Source organism: Colletotrichum fructicola (genome assembly GCF_000319635.2).
Source record: "Colletotrichum fructicola Nara gc5 chromosome Unknown KSG_Nara_v1_contig08, whole genome shotgun sequence".
NCBI lineage: Eukaryota > Fungi > Ascomycota > Sordariomycetes > Glomerellales > Glomerellaceae > Colletotrichum > Colletotrichum fructicola.
In genome coordinates, this window is record NW_027094058.1 from 1,105,551 (window position 1) to 1,123,981 (window position 18,431).

An 18,431-nucleotide genomic window follows, 5' to 3' on the forward strand; every position below is an offset into this window, starting at 1 on the left:
GAGGATTACGAAGTATGGGTAGAATCAAGTGTAAGCTCAAGCAGATTCGGCAGTAAATAGGACCTCAAGAAGCGGCGTTTCATGCACAACATGTTTCGACCCGCATTGTGCCTCATCCTAGCTGGGGATCAAAACGCCTCCAAACAGAGATGAGGACTCATCTTCACTATGTGTGTCGGCATGTTCAAATCAGTCGAGGCAGAGGCCCCAAACAGTTGGACAGTGTGGACAACATTCTTTTGCGCTCGAGGGTAGATGTGGGCCCTCACCAAGTTGTACCTCCTGGAAGAACAATGTCAACGTGACTTGGCGGTAAGCGCTTGCTTGTCTCATTCTACGTGGTTAGTACCTAGTATCATCGATCTCAACTTTCAGAGTCCGATTGCCGTGAGAGTCCATCTCATCAGTTCTACTCGAGAGATTGGGTACGCCGTGGAGCCTTGGCACTACTTCCGGCCGAGCATTTCAGGTTCAAAAAAGAGACCACTTTGCAATCACCTCCACAAGAATGATCTTTTCCCCGGACGCACAAAGAGGCGAGAGGGGAGAGGACATCAGAGACCCACGAGAAGTCTGGCGAGGCTTCAGAGATGGATGGCGATTCCAGCGGCTCTCATCCAATCGCAAGCAACGACGCATCATCACACGCCTCCAAGAGCCACATTTCATGTTCTTCTTCGAGCAGACAATCCACTTCCACTGACCTCGTCCCCGGAGACTTTCTCTAAACACGGAGGATTTGCGGAGAACGAGTCTGTGTTCCCCCCACCAACTCATCCTCCCAAATCAAAATCCAAGACATGCAGGGCTGATGGCCCCCAATGAGATCCCTGAAGTGACAATCCCCCGCCCCCATTTATCAAGTTCTTACGACACTACCCGAGCAGCGTTTGCATCGGCTCCCCTTGCCACGATGATTTCACGCGACACCTTACCCCGCTATTCGCTCGACTCTCCTTTCCCTCCCCCCACAGCTTACAACAGGCGTTCTATTACCGTAGATTAAGTAGGATTTGAGCTGCGTTAGCGCTTAGGACCGGGCCGCGTGTCGATCGGTCTGGATCGGTCAAGTTTGGGGCGTTGTCTTAGACTGCGCGACGATCTCCTCCCTATTCACTATTGGTTGCCTTGCGCGGCCCCCAATCCTCATGGCCAGTGACCATACTCGAAACTCCCTCACTGCGGGATTTGATGGTTAGGCAGCGAACGAAGGATGCTGGTGTGGGTGACCCCTTGACGATACTCCCCGATGACAGCCACCTGTGGCGTCTCCACGTTTTCAAGATGAGTACCGTACAAGTCAAGACCCAAGACGTCCGGGGTGTCTCTTCGGAGCCGAGCCATCGGTGTTGGTTTTAGGCTTATTTCGTGGTGGGGGATGGTGAGATGGAGAGACACTCACGATGCTTTTGCTAGAGGATGTGCCGCCTACCGACGTAAAGGGTTATCTCATCGTTAGACTGACATTAAGCTTTAACGTCAAAAGTACAAACGGCCATTAGCTTTCCAGGTTTCAACGAGCTGTTCATGCTACATGAGGAAGAACCGAGGAGCTCAATGTTCATCAACCCCACATGGACGTCCGCGAGGTGCAAAGGCATCCCGATCGCGTATGCACAGCGAAGTAGGTGATGGAAAAAGCGAGTAAGAGTCCATCAGACTGATGACTCCCTTGACTAAGTTGCCAGGAGATACCTAGTTCTTCAAGGGATAGACATGCTGCCTGCCCTTTCTCCCACGACCATCACCTCGGCCAAGCCCACGCTGGTGGTGGGTGAAGGACACATCCATCTGAGAAATTCTTGAAACCAGCCTCATCCAATGTTGGGCTGTCGGTTCTTCCGATGAAGTCACTGGCAGCAATGCTGGGTTGAACTGGCATGACTTTTCTGTCTTCGACACCCATCCCAGAGGGCGATCCCGCTGCACGTGTGAGTCTGACGAATAGGAGCAGCGCTCCGTGCAGTAGCAGGACATGCAGGCGCAAGCGTGTCATCGGAGGCGCCTACCACTCACAGGCTTCAATTCTGTGAGAAACTCAACGCAAAACATACGATGGCAAGACATGCAGTACTGAGCATGCCGGTATTAAAGCAAACGGGCATCATCGAGTGCAGTAGTTCATCGTGAAGCATGGCATCGGGAAAAACGTGAGTGAAGCCTGTGATCGGAGCACCTCGTCCGTTGAGGAGGACTGGAACGGCTGTAACGATCGACACAGACAAAGAAATACCAAGACATACAGGATTCGAGCCCAACATTTGGGGGCCTTTTTCCTATCCACATACCGGATTCATCATGCATTCGAAACGATCGAGGCAGTGATTGAGAGCGAGACACGCAGTTTGATGCCTGACATCGTGGCTGTTCAACCAGCCGATGGGTAACACCGTCGGACAAGATCACCACTACGGACGAAAGACGTACAGGCTCAAGCACTACCTAACACGGCATGCCGACACATGATGCTTGATGCCTGTCAGACAATGCCGTTGTCAACCTGATGGCAGAGGGCCTCACCCTTTGTCGGATGTGACAGTCCTCCTGCCAAGTCACGAGCCACCCAACCACCTACCACGAGATACTCTCACCTCTCGACACGATCGCCGCACCGGGTTATCACGACATGTAGTTTGGTGCCCAAGATCGGACCAAGATGCCTGTCAGTTGTTTCTTTCGTCGATGGCGAGACTCTAGGGGGAAGCTTTCGCCCCGTTTTGAGATTGCCGTCGACGGGCGCCTAACGACGAAGCTGGATGCCTGTCTTCCGATACCCTCGTCGGATGGCGATGGCGAGAGTAGTCGCCTCCTCAGATGCTGCAGTAGTCCATCGTGACAAGTGATATCCATCGCCTCCTGAACACTAGACCCAGCCATCTCGACGGATATTTATATGGGAGGAACTACTCGCTGGAAAGGCTATTATCCCATTCGAATCATCATCGCAATCTCAACATCAACACCATCATCGCACTCTTTGAGTCTCTATCTTCTTCAAGATATCCTCCAGCCATCTCAACAATGACTGCTCCGACCTCCCACAACCCGGTGAAGCAGGCCGTTGACGCGGTACATGCCACCCAGGTGACTCCAGCCAAGAGGGGCTACCCGTACAATCTGCCCTCCCGCAACCTCATCGTGGTCGTCCTCGGCGAGTTCTGTGGAACATTCATGTTCCTCCTGCTCTCCTTCATCGGCGCGCAGACCGCCCTCATCACAAACTCTCCCGATGACTCCTCCGCTCCTCTCTCTCCGGCCAGCTTGATGTACATCGCTTCTTCCTTCGGTACTGCCATTGCCGTCAACGTGTGGATCTTCTACCGCGTTAGTGGTGGCATGTTCAACCCTGCGGTTTGTCTCCCCAACCCCTCACAGCCTCCTCCCCCCTCATCACACTAACACCCATCCAGGTCACTCTAGGTCTCCTGCTCGTCGGTGCCGTGAAGCCCCTCGCAGGGCTCTGCATCATCCCCGCCCAGCTCGCAGCCAGCATCGCCGCCTCCGCCGTCGTCTACGGGGTCCTCCCCGGGCCCCTCCTGGTCAACAACACGCTTGGCAACGGCGCCACCATCGCCCAGGGTTTCTTCATCGAGATGCTGCTCACCGCCCAACTGGTCCTGACGGTGTACTTCCTCGCCGTTGAGAAGCACCGCGCGACCTTCCTGGCCCCCATCGGCGTCGGCATATCGGTGTTCATCGCGCACATCACCGCCACAAACTGGACCGGAACATCGATCAACCCTGCTCGCTCCTTCGGGCCTGCCGTCATCGCCGGCTTTGTCAACTATCACTGGATCTACTGGATCGGCCCTTTCGCCGGTGCTATCCTGTCCTTCTTGGTCTACGGCCTGTTCAAGTGGCTCGAGTACCAGACGGCGAACCCCGGACAGGACGATGACATGGAAAAGGCCCAGAAGCCCGTGGACGAGCGACCTCCGCTGGTTCCCAGGGACTCTGGCTTTGAGGTGGCCTCGCCTTTGGAGGGCGGCCACGGCCAGCCATGAATATTATGATCACAAGAGCATCACAATGGCTTGTCCGGGCTGACAGCTTACATTGTGTAACACAACCAAGGTAGAAGGTAATGGACATGTGCCATTCACCTGCTAATCGCAACGACAAATATTTGCTACATAGATTGTACGCTTTGAAATATGGGGATGGGTACTTGAGAAAGGGGACAGGACGGTGGTTCGGGTTGCAATTCATTCGCTGTTATATCCATGTCATAGAAATCTCAACCAATCATGCATTTCGATTCATCGAAGATCGTGACCGATTCAGTGTCACCTCGAAATGGGATGACATGCAGGGCACTAAGTGCCTAGTTCGAAAAACGCCTCGTTACCAGAGCCATGTTTGAGAGCTTGTGATACGCTGGCTTGAACCAATGATCGGGCTTTGGCAACGTTTTTGGCCCTTGATGCAAGCTGTGCAACATCCGACAGGATCTAAATTGCTTCCGATATGACTTAACACGTGGCGAGGCGTCGCCAAGAATGTTGCAGACAAAAGCATTTCAAGCTTCCTGCACCATCTGACAATAGTCCGCTCTTCTGCGTTACCACATAGGGCCTCCAAGCTTAGAATAATCTCCAATCTAGTCCATGTGTAGACGCTACACTTCGAATCGTACAATCATGTCTCTTATCTCTTCCGATACCAACATGACTCGTACCTCATCTGGCATTCCTTCAATCACTGAGTTTCGCCATCTCTCCCCCTCTTCTTCGTTCACCAAAATGAGATTCGACGATGCTATCCAAAACTTCTCCAGGACAAAAACCATCTTCTTTTTACTTGCTTTGCCCAGGGGGAGCCATTCACCTGCTTGCGTAAGAACTTCGATGGCGGGGCCTAGGTTCAGCGGTGTAGTACATGCCACATGTCTATATGCTCCATCAACAAAGCGCCTCTCTGTTTTTGCTACCCTTTCGAACAAGCAAGACAATGGGCATAAACTCGCGTTTTCCCAGACCAGTTTAGATCTTGTCCCAGGCGGGTTCAGGAGACATTCGAACCTGCGGCTGAGAAGAAGCTGTTGTTGACTCGTTTTCAGAGGAAATTCGATGGCAACCAGGCATAAGGCTAACTGTCGAAGAGTGCAGCGGCTTTCGTTTACACGATCTCTCCATACGGTGATCAGGAATTTGTAACTAAAACCGTGCAGTAAATGTAAATCCTCAGCGTCCATTTCCGGTATCAGTTCCATGTCGAGACTGATACCGCTGGTCTCGAGGAGGAAGTGCAGATCTGCATCCGAGAGACTTGCTGCGGGGCAACCGTGCAGAAAGGCCATCGCGAGCTCCACCTCGAGGTCTGGAAATCCTGGGCCTGGGATATGAGTCTCCCGGGTGCGTTGGATAATAGTTGGAATAGTCTCCCGGAAGATTTCTGATGGGTTTGAGAATTTTTGATGTTCCAATGCAAGGCCGGAGTTGAGTGAAGACGTTATCATCTTCAGTTTTAGTCGTTTCATCCCCCCGGAATCCTCAAACCAAGGCGAGCCCTTGGCAGCAAGAACTTGCATTGCCAAATAAGGCTGCGCGAAGTTCCTTGCCCAGTCAAACGCATCGCCATAGAACTCGCCCTTATGGTCCGGGTCTGCTCCTAAAGATATCAGGTAGTTTGCTGTGCTTGCGTCTGAGGCAGTGATTGCGTAGTGGAGAGGCGTTGAACCCGACCCATCTTCGACATCGACATTCAGGCCATGGTTGTCAATGAGATCCGATAGCAGAGCGTGATTTCCGACATATGCTGCAATATGAAGTGCCGAGATGGTGTGTACATAGGAGCCATCGTCATCGAGTGATAGTTCAAGTAAACGAGTTCGCCTCTCATCCCTTCTATTCAATGCGTAGTTGGCCCACGAGAGCGATATGGCAGACGCGGGCGACACGACCAATTCCGTAGAACAAGCACCGGCGGCGAGAAGAAGGCGTGCGACTGACATCTGTTTATGACATATCGCGTAGTGCAGCGGTGTCCACGCCGGAAATTGGTATAACTTCGGGTCGTCTTCCTCAAGTCGGGGAATCGGCCGATGGATGACAGGGAGGCATCCGCAGATATGTCGCCCAGGATTCTCGAGGTCAACGCCTTGCTCTATGAGCCACTCAACGACTTCGTATCGACCCTCCATGACTGCAACATGTAGCGGAGCAGCCCATGCCCATTGGTGCTTTTTGTCTTTTTTGGCCATTCCCGGCCCCCGGTCGATATGGTGGGCTCTATCCCAATGCCCAGCACCTGGTCGCACAAGGGATAAGGAAAGGGCATGTCAAGGTCCGCACCGTACGCCGCTGCGACCTTTAAAGTATCCAGGTTTCCGGCCTTGACAGCGCCAAGAGTAATAGGGTACAGATTCTCCTGCATGGCGGTGCGATAGAGCTCCCGATTGACGAGGCTGTGCAATCGACGATTGGTGCGCACCAACGCGGCCAAGTCGCGTTGCTTGCTGAAATGCGCGATTTGTAGCCACGTCTCGGCCGGAAGAGCCATAGCTCCCGCCATTTTCTGAGCTATTGATCAGTATCTAATTGCTGCATTGGTGGTCAACCCGGCTGCCACTCACGCTGCAAGCATAATCTGTGATAAGCGTCGAAGATGGTACGAGAATCACATAATCTTAGCGCGAGGTGCAAAGGGAGGAGAAAGAAGTTTGTGAAGGGTCTGCCATCTGACAGACACTTAGTGACGTCTGGCAGCGAGTGTCAGGGCCCTCTTTGTCAACAGGTCTAGCGGTTGGCAGTCTTCCTCAACTCATGGACACACACCACTTTTGGATTTTGCACTCTACTGTTAGTTACAATCAAGGGTACGTTTCGTTGAAGATTGATTGGGTGCTTCTAAATGCTAGAAAGACGCCCAGGAGGTTAAGATACGTTGGCAGATGATTCGATGTCTGGCCCAAGCAACATTTCAACCCTACTAGCAAATGCGATGTTCCTAATGATTCTGCTTAATACTTAATCAGCAGAGTACTGATACAATTATAGCTATGCCTGAGGACCTAGAATCTCTTCGGCTTCTAGGCGATTCACCTGAGGATAAGTGTTAGATCAAAATCCTTAATGATAAATAATAGGCTAACCGTGGATAGCTACATCGCGGTAGGTTATAGATTGGTGCGGGAATGAATTTAGTTCGACGTAGAGAATCGGTATTTCATCTGCGAGCACATAAGATAGGCCGAAGACCAGCAGTCTGAGACTGACGGGGTTTGATCTTCTGAGGCTTTCCAGGCATTGACTTTCCGGACTTTCGTGGTGGTACTGCATGACGCTACGTCACGCATCCCTTAGAATTCAAAGCCTCCCCATGTCCTGCCCGTGAGTAGTACGTTGGCCCGGAACTGAGAGCGATTCTAACGATTCTAAGCAACATAGTGCTCATGCCTCCGTACACTCGGCATCAGATGAACTCGTTGGCCCTTCGCGGGAGTTTATTCGCAGCGGTTGGATTTGAGTGTTAAAGCTGCGCGAAACTGAGTGCACGGCTGGATCACGACGGCCCAAAACAGTTCAGACGCGAAAGAGTAGAGAATTTGAGACTTCCTAGAAAGCACTTCTTAGATATGACTCGATTATGGCGGTGTCTTCAGACGATCTACGTCACGATTACCTGGAATGTTACTCTGGACCGAATTTGGCCCCGAAACTAAGTTCGTGGTTTTGATTTGACCTTAGTAGATTACGACTGCACTGTTCTTCTTGAACTAATGACTCCTCAATTCCCCTTGGTTTCAGTACATAACTATTCATTACTAGATTCCACCGAGGGCTATAGATGCCAAATTCACGCCACGTACATTCCACAATCCTGCTCAAACTGAGATACCGCCCTTGTCAGCGCATCGTGGACACTAAAGCTTCTGGCTCTCATGTCATGAGGAAACAGACGATCTAGGGCATATCCAAATTCCCTTTTCAGATTTTTGGCTGTGTGTTCATTTCGCCGTAGTGACCAAGCGCCTCGGTCTCGGAGAAGAACGATGGTACGTGCGATATCGCGAAGCGGGTTTTGTTCCCAGTTGATAGGTGGCTCATTAAGGTGCGCAACCCAGCTTTTGTCAATCTGTTTCAGCAGAATTGCGAGAATAGAGATCTCGACACCTCCTTGCAACTCTATAGTTGGGGCCGCACCCTTATCGAGAAGCCAACGGACAGTAGTATATGCGTTATAATGGGGTCGTATGACCCTTATCGTCAAACACAGCGCCAGTGACGCAAGTGAATTTTTTGATGTGTCGAAGTTTACCAGTTCCCAATCTTTACTGGCTGTGGTGACCCTCTTGATTTTATGTGGCGGCAGACTGAGTTGCAATTGCAATGCCTTATTCATTGGCGTGCTTCCAAGCTCCAGCTCTCCCTCATCAATGAAGGCTTCAAGATCTTGTGTACTGAAAGCGAGAGACTGGCAGGCTCGGAAAAACGTAGCCTGAATCTCTTCCTCGGCGAGACGAAATTTGAAAGCAGCCAGGTGCTCAAACTTCGTCCGCGTTCTTGTTGTCGCGTGAGTCGGAGAAAAAGGCGGAGATCCAGAGGAACAGCGTTGACATCGTGATAGCAGATGATGTTCTTCAGAGAAGATTCAATGGGTCCAGACCTAAGCCTTGGATTCCACACCGAAGCCCCGTGGTCGAGGAGTATGCTTGCCATTCTTGGGTCATATCGAAGAGCAAAGTCAAGCGCGCCCCAACGCATGCCGCCCGTTGGCACGCTATGCTGGAAATGATTCTGCTGACAATCTGGGTCCGCACCCAATGATAGAAGATGACGAACCATCATTTCGTCCTTTTCGATGATGGCGTAGTGAAGTGGTGTTGCGGCAGTCGCATCCACCGCATTCACATCTCCGCCAAGGTCTCTGACGACGAGTGTCATGATGGCCTCGGACCCTGACAGCGCGGCAATATGGGGTAGTTTGACATTGGGTACTGACTTCCAGTGATCCCTCGCGTACATTTGTGGCCTGTAAGCCCGATCAGGGACTGACAACACCTTCCAAGCCCCATTTTCGAAGGGTGGTAGGTTTTCACGAGCGATGAGTGTGTCGTGGGAGCCGCCATTCTCAAGAAGCTCGCGAGCTATAGACTCATGGTTCTGACAAATGGCAAGATGAAGAGGCGTCCAGACAGAATGCGACGACCATGCTCCCATGCTAGTTCTTGGCCCACCGTAGTTCATGCTAAGGCGGACGATTGCAGGCATGCATGGACACAGGAATCGACCAGGAGAATTGACCTTGACTTTCTGCACGTGCACAAGCCATCTGACAATTTCTTCGCGTCCATGTTGGACAGCAAGATGTAGTGGGGTTGCCCAACACTGATCGAGTGGGATTCTAATCGGTTCTAGGCTTCCGTCGTGATTCCAAATAGGAGGTGGGATTCCGTAGACTCTGTTCAGGTCCGCACCGAATGCCGCAGCGACTTTGAGGGTGTCCAGATTGCCCTTGGCAGCAGCAAGAACCGTGATTTCCGTACATGACTGTCTGACGGCTTTGCAGTATAGGTCGACTTGAAATATTCCGTACAACATTCGGTTGACCCGTGCAAGAGCGGCCAGCTCATGAAATGAGTCGATGTAATAACCAATCTCAAGCCAGATTTCCGGACTGGCTTTGCTTGCTGTAGACATCTTATCCTCAGGTCCTCGATCAGTGCGTTCTTCGGTCTTGGAGATGTGATTAGCCGGAAGCCCAGTGCAAGAGGTGCCTCCATATACTGAGCTTACGGTCTGCTTGATGTCGAACCAGTTGTATGGAACGAGTGGTTCCCACAGCTCCCTACCAATGTTCCCTGTCAAGGAAGAGATAGGTTATTCGAAGAAGAAAGAGAAGGAGACGAAGACGAAGACGCGCAAGTTGGAGATCAAGAGAAACCAGTACACAGGGTGAAATGGTATCTGCTCTTGTCCGAGGCGAAACCCTATTACCTGGCAGTGATACTCAAAAGACCTAATTGTATAATATCAACAAAGACTCATGAGCCGGGTCGCAACTCGTAGTCCACTGACGGCCTCTGTCGCCATGCGCCCCAGGTCAGTTGGTCAAGGGCAAGTAGGAAAGGAGTTTTTTTCTCGATCGCGTTTGCTACCAACACGTGTTGCCAACGCCAACGCCAACAACACCCCTGGCGGCTGGGATCCCCTCGAAATGTGGAGCCCGCCGAAGTGCATCACAAACTTGACGCCTCACGTAACAGATAACGGATACTGCATCCGAGAATACCAAGTTGTCGCATCCTTCTCAATAGTTCCAGCTGGTCCCAATATGCCAAACTTCAATTCGAAATATGACCTGGTACTGTAAAGATCGCATGTTGTAATATGAAGTTTCAGTAAGTTATTAGTATTGCTGGAGCCTGGGAAGATGCATTCTAAGCCTGGTGAAATTAGCACACACGTAGACTTGGGTCCAACAACCTCAAAACGATACCGCAAAAATACGCCTACGAGAAAGAAGAGAGCCAAAGAGTTATCAAACAGACCAAACTGTTGTCTAAGAACTTCAGAGTGAAAATTGAGAACGCATAAGCGCAACCACCTACTTCTAAGAGCGAAAGCAGGAACGGCAGAAATACGAAAAAGCATATTTTCCCGGGCTCCCAACCTATGACCCCTGACAGACGCTCACACCTCTGCTCAATTGACCAGTTGAGCACTCTATGAGACTCTGAGGCAGCCACCGAGAAGGCCCAGGGGGGCTACCTTATCAGGTTGGCAAAGAACATCCACAATTGACTTCATTTTTCCTTCACTGGCGGTGCGTAAAACGCCGTCTCAGCTGGCGCACTGGGTGCTGGCATTTGTGCTTCCAACAAATCGACGGAAGAAATGCGTAATCCCCGCAGTCCATTTCGCTGGAGCCTTCTGCTTTTGTTCGCGTGTCACTTGAGGCGCACAATAAATAGGCAAACTCTCCTCCGGCTCGTCGTATTCATCATCGTCATCGACTTCAAAGTCGAAGTCCGGCCAGGACGGCGATGTAGCTGGCACCACCATAGAATACGAAGCACCAGCCAAAATGAGATACCGCGCAATCTCCCCATTCCCTCCACAAAGCGCATGATGCAGCGGCGTCCACGCAATACGCTGGCTGAATATTTTCTTCGTCATGGTCCATTGCGAGCTCTGCTGATTCGAGACGCAGTGACAAAGATATCGCGCTGGAGCATTGATGTTGACGCCGTGCTCGATCAACCACTTCACCACATGCATGTGGCCGTTTCTCGCAGCCAGATGGAGTGGCGTACCCCAACACGTCGTCGAATAAAACGAGTCAATGCCGAATTGTTCGAAGCTGGCCAGCAACTCGACAGACGGCTCGACGGGACGCACACGCCCGAGATCGGCGCCGAAAGCCGCGGCAGCCTTCAGCACCGCGAGCTGGCCATTTGCTGCAGCTGTCGTCGCGATTTCGGGAAGATCTCTCTCAATCGCATCGCGGAAGAGTTCCCGCTGCAGGATACCGCATAGTCTACGGTTGACACGGCAGAGAGCGGCGATACTTGGGGTCGAGTCAAGGTGCTCGGCAATCTGAAGCCAGATTTCGTCAGGAAGGCTTTGGATCGACATTTTGCTCTCTCAATTGAATGCTGAGGAGCGACGGTGGCTGGAGAGGTGTCAGCCGGCCAACTCGGATATCAAAAAGAGATATACGCGAACCTATCAAATGAAGAGAACTTGGGGTGATGGTGACTTGCAGGAATATGTCAAGCTTTTGGAAGATGGCTGAATCACGTTTTGCGATGGAAGGAAGAGAACTCATGAGTTCATCGCCAATGTTGGCGGTATTTCGGCCATGTCTCGGAAAACGCGTCTTTCGTCCGGACTGGAATGTCAAACTGGCCATCTTCAGCCGAGCAACTGCGTGAATGGAATGCTAGGGCAGTTGTCGAGACTGTCGTTGGAATGAATGATCCAGTAAACAATGTCCCGGCCCGCGAGTCCCACACGGAGAGAAATTCTGCCCGAAACGTCTCCCTGAGTAGCTGCCCCGGTTTGTGGATTCATGGACCGACATAGTGGGCCAATGCCCGGAGTCGGCGCCGGAGCGCTTCGGTTCCGCGGGGTGTGACACTTCGACACAGACAGGTACTACACAAAACATAAATTGGACACCTCCTCAGTCGGCTCATTACAGTAAATTCTCAGATTTGATGGTATGCGGCTTTTAGACAGCTTGTCCGCAGTTGACAGCATAGTTCAGCCGTCCGCATGCAGTCCGTGTTGAACTCCGACATACAGTGACATACAGTCGTGACTACAACAGTTGAATATTCAAGATACTACACCCGGCAGCTCAATACTTTGGATGGGAACAGAAATCCCGAAATGACAACATCCTCAGAAGGCAAACTCGTACAGCACTACACTTCGGACTAGAAAACACGAGATTTAAAGTTCTTCACCCAAGACACAACTCTGGCTAAATAGTTGCCTGTCAATAGTTAGAAACTAAGCGATGTATGATTCATGTCAAGGTAGCCGAGACTTGACGTGGAGTTGCGACCGAACTCTATCATATTATCCGTCCATGCTCGTTGTGGGATGCCGAGCGCAGGACCCATCGTTCTCTCAGAAATCAACTCATGGGGCTATTTGTAGCCACGGACTTTTGTATCGTGTCTATGATCCTTCTCCTTGTTGTCAAGAAATGCGCATGCCGAAGAATCCGGACAGATCTATAAAGAGAGGCCAAAGTTCGCGTTCAGTCGGCTTTCAATTCTGGCATTACACAACTCACACCACCCAACAACCTCAACAAACCAATCTTCAATCTCAGTCTTTGTCTCTCGACACCAAGAAATCTTCAAAATGCAGATCAAGTACATCTTCGTCGCCGTCTTCGCCTCCATGGCCATGGCCGTGCCCTCTTCCAACATCAACGAGGGCAACATCCTCGCCCGTCAGAAGGGCCCCGTCAACCCCTCCGGCCCCAGCTGCTGCACCTACGTCGGCAACTGCCAGGCTTCTTGCGTAAGTCAACATTCAGCAACTGAGCAGCTTGGGATTTTAAGACTAACGAAACCTCCAAGTGCCCTTCTGGATGCCCCAAATAAAAACCTCCGACCATGTGAGGTTGGCGTTGCAAATTTTGAATTCTACAACCTTGTTTTCAGGAGGGAAATAGCTTTGAGGTCCGAATAGAACTACATAGCATAGCAAACATCAATTAAAACCGTGTTGACGCCACAGTCGTGCAATCAAATCGTGAATCCAACCCTACGCCTTTAGGTCGTCGTGAGTGAAACCCCAGTTTGTCTGAACTCCAAATGACAAGACGAACCCCAGAACCCCATGAACTACGGCTATTCGATGGAGCACGGAGACTTCAGTCGTCAATCTCCGCCGGCGCATTTAATCAGTCCGGCAGGTGGGCATCTTGGGGGTGGGATGCCGAGCCGACTGGGACCGGGGCTCCGCACACCGCCGATCGACGGCATCGTCGCAAGCCAAGGAAACCCGTAACCATGGCCTCGGGAATGAGAAGACGCCGTAGTCCGCCTGGAGATCGCTAGCCCGAGTTTCATCGTCATTATATGAGAGCATCGATATGATCTTTCCAGCAATGTGGGTGGGTGGCTGGAACACCACCACCGGACGAACATAGTTGCATGAAGGTACTCAGCTCGCCCCTACAAAGGTCTTGACAAACCCATCAAAGACCAATCTAAAGCACGTGAGAACGACAAAGCAGCATGATTGCAATGATTTAATTACCAAAGGAGCTCTCCCCTCCTCAAGGCCCTATCCAGCGTGCTATCCCGCGAAAGCAAGCTATTTCGTGTTATTTACACAGTGTATAGTACAACCACAGCCAGAGGGCACGTGTAATTACATCCTCACACCCTCTCGTCGCCGCCCATGCTCTCTTCCTCGTCGCTGATATCGTACCCCATCTCCCTCGCGTCCTGCACCCTCTCCCTCGCCACGCGCGCCTCGTGCCATGTATCCCATCTCGCCTTGTCCTCCGGCGATTCCTCCGGCCGCTTGACGAGACCCTTCTTGCGCAGACGGCGACGAAGCTGGCGCTTTTCCCAGAAATCGAGAGTTCGAATGTCGATGGTCGCGATGTCCGTGCCGGTAAGGTAGTCCTCGAGGTCGGCCAAGAGGTCTGATGCGTCTTCAGCGAGCTGGTTGGCGACTTGGCGACCCCAGCCGTTGGTAGTCCACTCATCGATCTTGACAGGAATCGCGTAGCCCCAGGTAGGATCCGTGGCCGACCAGACGCAAGGCGTTGATGAGCAAGTCGTCGGGCGGCAGTAGAGCTCGCACATGGCCGACTCAGCGGCATACCAGACTGCGCTGATGATGACGAGCAAGCCGAGGAAGGTGATGCGCAGAGGGTTGCGGTGCATGAGTTGGGGGATGGGAAGCTGAATGACGTTGACCTTCTCATCGGAAGAGATGCTGGTGTGGTCGGCAGTCTTCTGGGTGGCGGTGGGTTGCTGGAATGCAGTTCCCTTTGCCTGCTGATCTTGGACCATCGCAATCATCTTCTCCATCTCGCTGATCTTGTTCTCGTTGTACGTGGGGTCGGCGTGAGACACCTTGTCCTCCAGGCGTTCGATGCCCTGCTTGGCGGAGCGAATGCTTCGAAGTCCATCTGTGAGAGTCTTGGTCATTCTGTCGATCTGCTGCATCGTGTGATCACGTTCGTCACTGCTCAGGTTGGCGCTGTTCGCAATTTCCTCACGCTTCTCGTTAATCTCGTCAAGCATGCTCTCCACGGTCTCCTCGGTCTCAAAATCGGGGGGCAGAGGCTTTTGCAAGTTAAACATTTCCTCCAAGTCGTCCAAAGTCGAGTCCTCGATTTGATGGCGGCGCTGAAGCTCCAAAAGGTCGTCCTTCACGGTCGGTGGCTTCACCGAGTTCATCAATGGTCGCCGAGGTCTAGATGTGGATTTGCGCCGGCGGAGCACAGAGGTCGTGGTCGTGCCTGCGGTGTCTTGCTCCTTCTGCTCGCTCGATTCGGATTCGGATGCGTTGGCATTGGATATTGATCGCCCTCTCAAGGAAGCGCGGGAGTTTCTTCTGCTTGATGCTCGGCCATGGCTCGTAGAAGGTCTGGCTTCAGACTTGATGGCTGACTTGAGCTCCTTCTCCTGTACCTTGTCGACCCGAACCGTTGCGGGAGTGTCCACGTATGCGCCTGTAACCTTTGGGGTAGGGAGAGAAAGTGGGTCCGTCTTGACCGGGCGAGGAGTTTCCTCAGCGAGGAGGTCCTTATCCTCCTCAGAATCAGGCTCGATCGATGGCGGTCTGGTAGAGCCACGTTCAGATTGGCCGTCTGTGGGCGCAAACAGCATGATCTCCTGCTCGATGCGATCTGTCGGATCGCCATCGGAGGACGCCATGCTCTTCCTGCTGTCCTTAGAAGATTCAGTCGAGCGTTGGCGTCGTACACGGCGTAGACCAGCAGACACTGGCCGCTCAGCCTCGATGGTTTTGGGCTCGTCTTTGAAGCTGCTTGAGGCCTCATCCGACTTGGGAGTTGGCTCCAGCTTCTTCAGAGTGTCGTTGCGGTTACGTCTCGTGACTTCTGCCTTTTCCGAGTCCGATGTCTTGGGACGATCCTCGCTTCTGCGGCGAGGGACGTATGGCTTTCTGGCGGGTTCCTCAGCCTTCTTCAGGTCCTCTGTCTTCTTCGGTACCTCCTCGACCGGCGTTGTCTCGGCGGATGGCTGATCCTTTGTCTCCTTTTCCTCGACCACATCCGTCGTCTGCTTTTCCTTGGCCAACGGCTCGGCGACCACTTTCTTGATGGCTTCCTTCGGCTCTCGCCCCGCAAGCCTGTCCTCAGAGTTACGCTCAATATCCTCCGCAAAACCCTCTCGAAGTCTCTCAATGGTCCTAGCCGGGTTTACTGTCCGTGATGTGGGTCTCTCCTCGTCGTGCTTGATGGTGTTCGGTTGGGTATCTTTCTCGGTCTTGTCGTCGGTGGCTGCTTGAGGCTTGACCGTCTCGGGCGCTGGGCTTCCAGCTGGGCTACTGCTAGCAGCTCTGGCGAGCCTTTGCAGCAGATCTCTTGAGTCTGTTCGGGTATGCTGCAATTGAGGTCGGGCGGGCGACTTCGGGCTCGCCACTTTCGCCTCCGGCTTCGTCTCTCTGGGTGCGCCGGCGTTTTTGTAAATAGTGACAGGGGTGTTTGCAATGTGTTCGCCTTCGTCCTGGTTCGTAGGCTGCCAGGCTTCCCTCTTGCTCTCTCGGATAGGTGTTGACTCTTTGTCGACTCGTTCGGCCTCTGGCGAGAATTCTCTGGACATTGAGTTCCGCTCTCGAATCTCTTCCAAACGGCTTTCAGCCAAAGCTTTCTTCGACACAGACTCTGCCTCTCGAGCTCGGATGGTATCGAGTTTGGAGTTTTTCGGTCGAGGATGTTCCCTGACAGGCGGCGCGAGATCATCCTCGTCGGGTGTAGGGTAGTATGAGCGTGTCTGGGCCTTCGTCTTGGCCAGCTCCTCCTCAGCCTCGGCCTCTCTCTCGCGAATCTCCTCCAGTCGGGTGTTCCTTCCCCTCGATTGGCTCCTGCGCAGCTCTGCCAACTGCTCGTTTGCCTTCTCTTCACGTTGGCGAATCTCGTCAATCTTACTGTTGGTCCGCGCTGCCCGTGATGAGAGGGGTCCGGCAGATGCTTCCCTCCGGAAAGGGCTTGATTCGGGCTCTTCTGCGTATGCGCTGCCATTGGAGAATCGTCGATTGGAGGCATCGTCGTATCCAGAGCCGCTAATTCTAATGCGCGGGCTGTCCGAGATCTGAAGGTCTCCGGCAGTGAAGTCGGCATCCAGCTGCCAGGCGAAGCTCTTCTCCGGCGATCGCGCCTCAGGGTTCGTAGAGCCCGGTCGCGAAGTTGGGGGTGTCGGTTCGAGTGCTTCAACGGAAGGCAGTGGCGTATTGGCAGCAATTTCCCAGTCCGGTTTGGGTGTTCTCTTGATGCCCTTGTCGTCCTCATCGAGAAGATGCTTGATCCAACCTTCCGGGACTGAGCTCTTGGCAAACGCCCTAGCACCAGGGCTGCTACCCAAACTCCCGTAGCTTGTCTTCCTACCCAGGTTTGGGCTGGTGCCATTCAAGCTCGAGTTGCTTGTTCGCTTCCCGAGTGTCTGGCCTCCGTTCAAGCTGCTGTTACTCGTGCGCCGCCCAAGCCCGGAGCCACCGTTCAGGCTGCTGTTGCTCGTCTTCCGCGCTAGTGTTCGACCGGTGTCCGCGATGTACGGCCCGACTCTCGTGTTGCCGAAGAGGTTTTCTGGCTGGCGGGCAGCGCTGGGCGACTCGGCCATCTCGCGTTCGTACTGGCTCAGTCGGCGGGTGAAGCTGCCGGAGCTAGAGCCGCTCTGCGATGCTGGACTTCCGCTGTATCCACCATAGCGGGCGACGTAGCTGTCGCGCAGCGAGTCGCTGGACAACCTGGAGAGGGGTCGGGCACGGCCGAAGTCGTTGGGTTCCTTGTTAAGGTTCTGTCGAACTTTGGCCTCTTCAGCGACCTGTCTGTTGTGGAAAGGGCGGGGCGCAGGGCTTGGGGAAGCGTCGACGGCAGGAGACGTTCTGCGCGTTCTCTCGAGAGGGCTGGGGCTGGGTCGGTCTTCTTCTCCCGCCAACGCCCAAACATCTGCTACGGAAGGAATTTTGCCCTTGGCGAAGACTCCAATTGTAGATTTGGGGCGGGGAAGTCGGGATCCAGGCGAAACAACATCGGCCGAATGGTTGGAACCGACTGACGGCGTCTGGGACATCGAGCTTGAGGGTCTGGGAATGGCGGCAGCAGCAGCTCGTGAAGGTGGTCGCATGGAGGCAGAGCTTGGAGGTCGGGGAATACCAGCTGCGCGAGAAGGTGGGCGCGCGTTCGTGGGGGAGAAGCCATAACGGTTTGTTGTTGCTGACGCTGCCGGGGCAGTGTCTCTTGGGTTGAGCGTCTCGCGCGACGGCTTGGAGAACAGCGGCTTGCGGCCCTCTTGGTCGATAGTCAATTGGGCTGAAGCACGGCGGTTCGGTCGCGCCCCGAACTGACCCGGGGCGGCTGTATCGTGGTTCATGGCGGGTAAATCTTGGGGCCACGTTCTTTGGTTTTTGGTGGTGTAAGGCGTCAAGCAGCGGGAAGCTGCATGGTTTTGCGATGCGATGCGATTCGGCGACAAGTCGCGTCAAACACAGTTGACGCGACGTGAAAGATCAAAAATCGAGTCGCGAGTATGCTATGATTCGGTCGAGGTCATGTTCGTCGCGGCGATTCGCAGTCATCAGGGGAATATTGATCGCGCAAAAGGAGAAGGATAATAATTTGGGACGGAGAGCGAAAGTGATGAACCGCGTCTCCCACTAAGCAGCGACCGGGGGGTGCTCCCCTGGGCAGGCGTGGGCCACCGCGGGACCTCTTTCCTCCTTGAGCTAAACCCCACACGGCCCCTCCCAAATATCGGCGCGGAA

At 53.2% G+C, this 18,431-nt stretch overlaps 3 protein-coding genes across 3 annotated transcripts; 1 reads left to right on the forward strand and 2 right to left on the reverse strand.

Moving 5' to 3' along the window:
- Positions 1-3,021: 3,021 nt before the first annotated feature.
- AQY1-0 (Aquaporin-1) lies at positions 3,022-4,004 on the forward strand (the record flags this gene model as incomplete). Its single annotated transcript, XM_032036078.1, has 2 exons — positions 3,022-3,351; positions 3,411-4,004. The coding sequence occupies 2 exons, from the start codon at positions 3,022-3,024 to the stop codon at positions 4,002-4,004; spliced, it is 924 nt and encodes a 307-aa protein (XP_031884955.1).
- A 4,335-nt stretch (positions 4,005-8,339) lies between these two features.
- Tnks (Tankyrase) lies at positions 8,340-11,579 on the reverse strand (the record flags this gene model as incomplete). The annotated part of the gene is made up of 3 exons (XM_032036080.1): positions 8,340-9,677; positions 9,738-9,802; positions 10,907-11,579. 3 exons carry the CDS (start codon positions 11,577-11,579, stop codon positions 8,340-8,342), a joined length of 2,076 nt encoding a protein of 691 aa, XP_031884878.1.
- A 2,270-nt stretch (positions 11,580-13,849) lies between these two features.
- On the reverse strand, positions 13,850-18,040 carry CGGC5_v013361 (uncharacterized protein; the record flags this gene model as incomplete). Its single annotated transcript, XM_032036082.1, has 1 exon — positions 13,850-18,040. One exon carries the CDS (start codon positions 18,038-18,040, stop codon positions 13,850-13,852), a length of 4,191 nt encoding a protein of 1,396 aa, XP_031884713.1.
- Between the last annotated feature and the right edge of the window lie 391 nt (positions 18,041-18,431).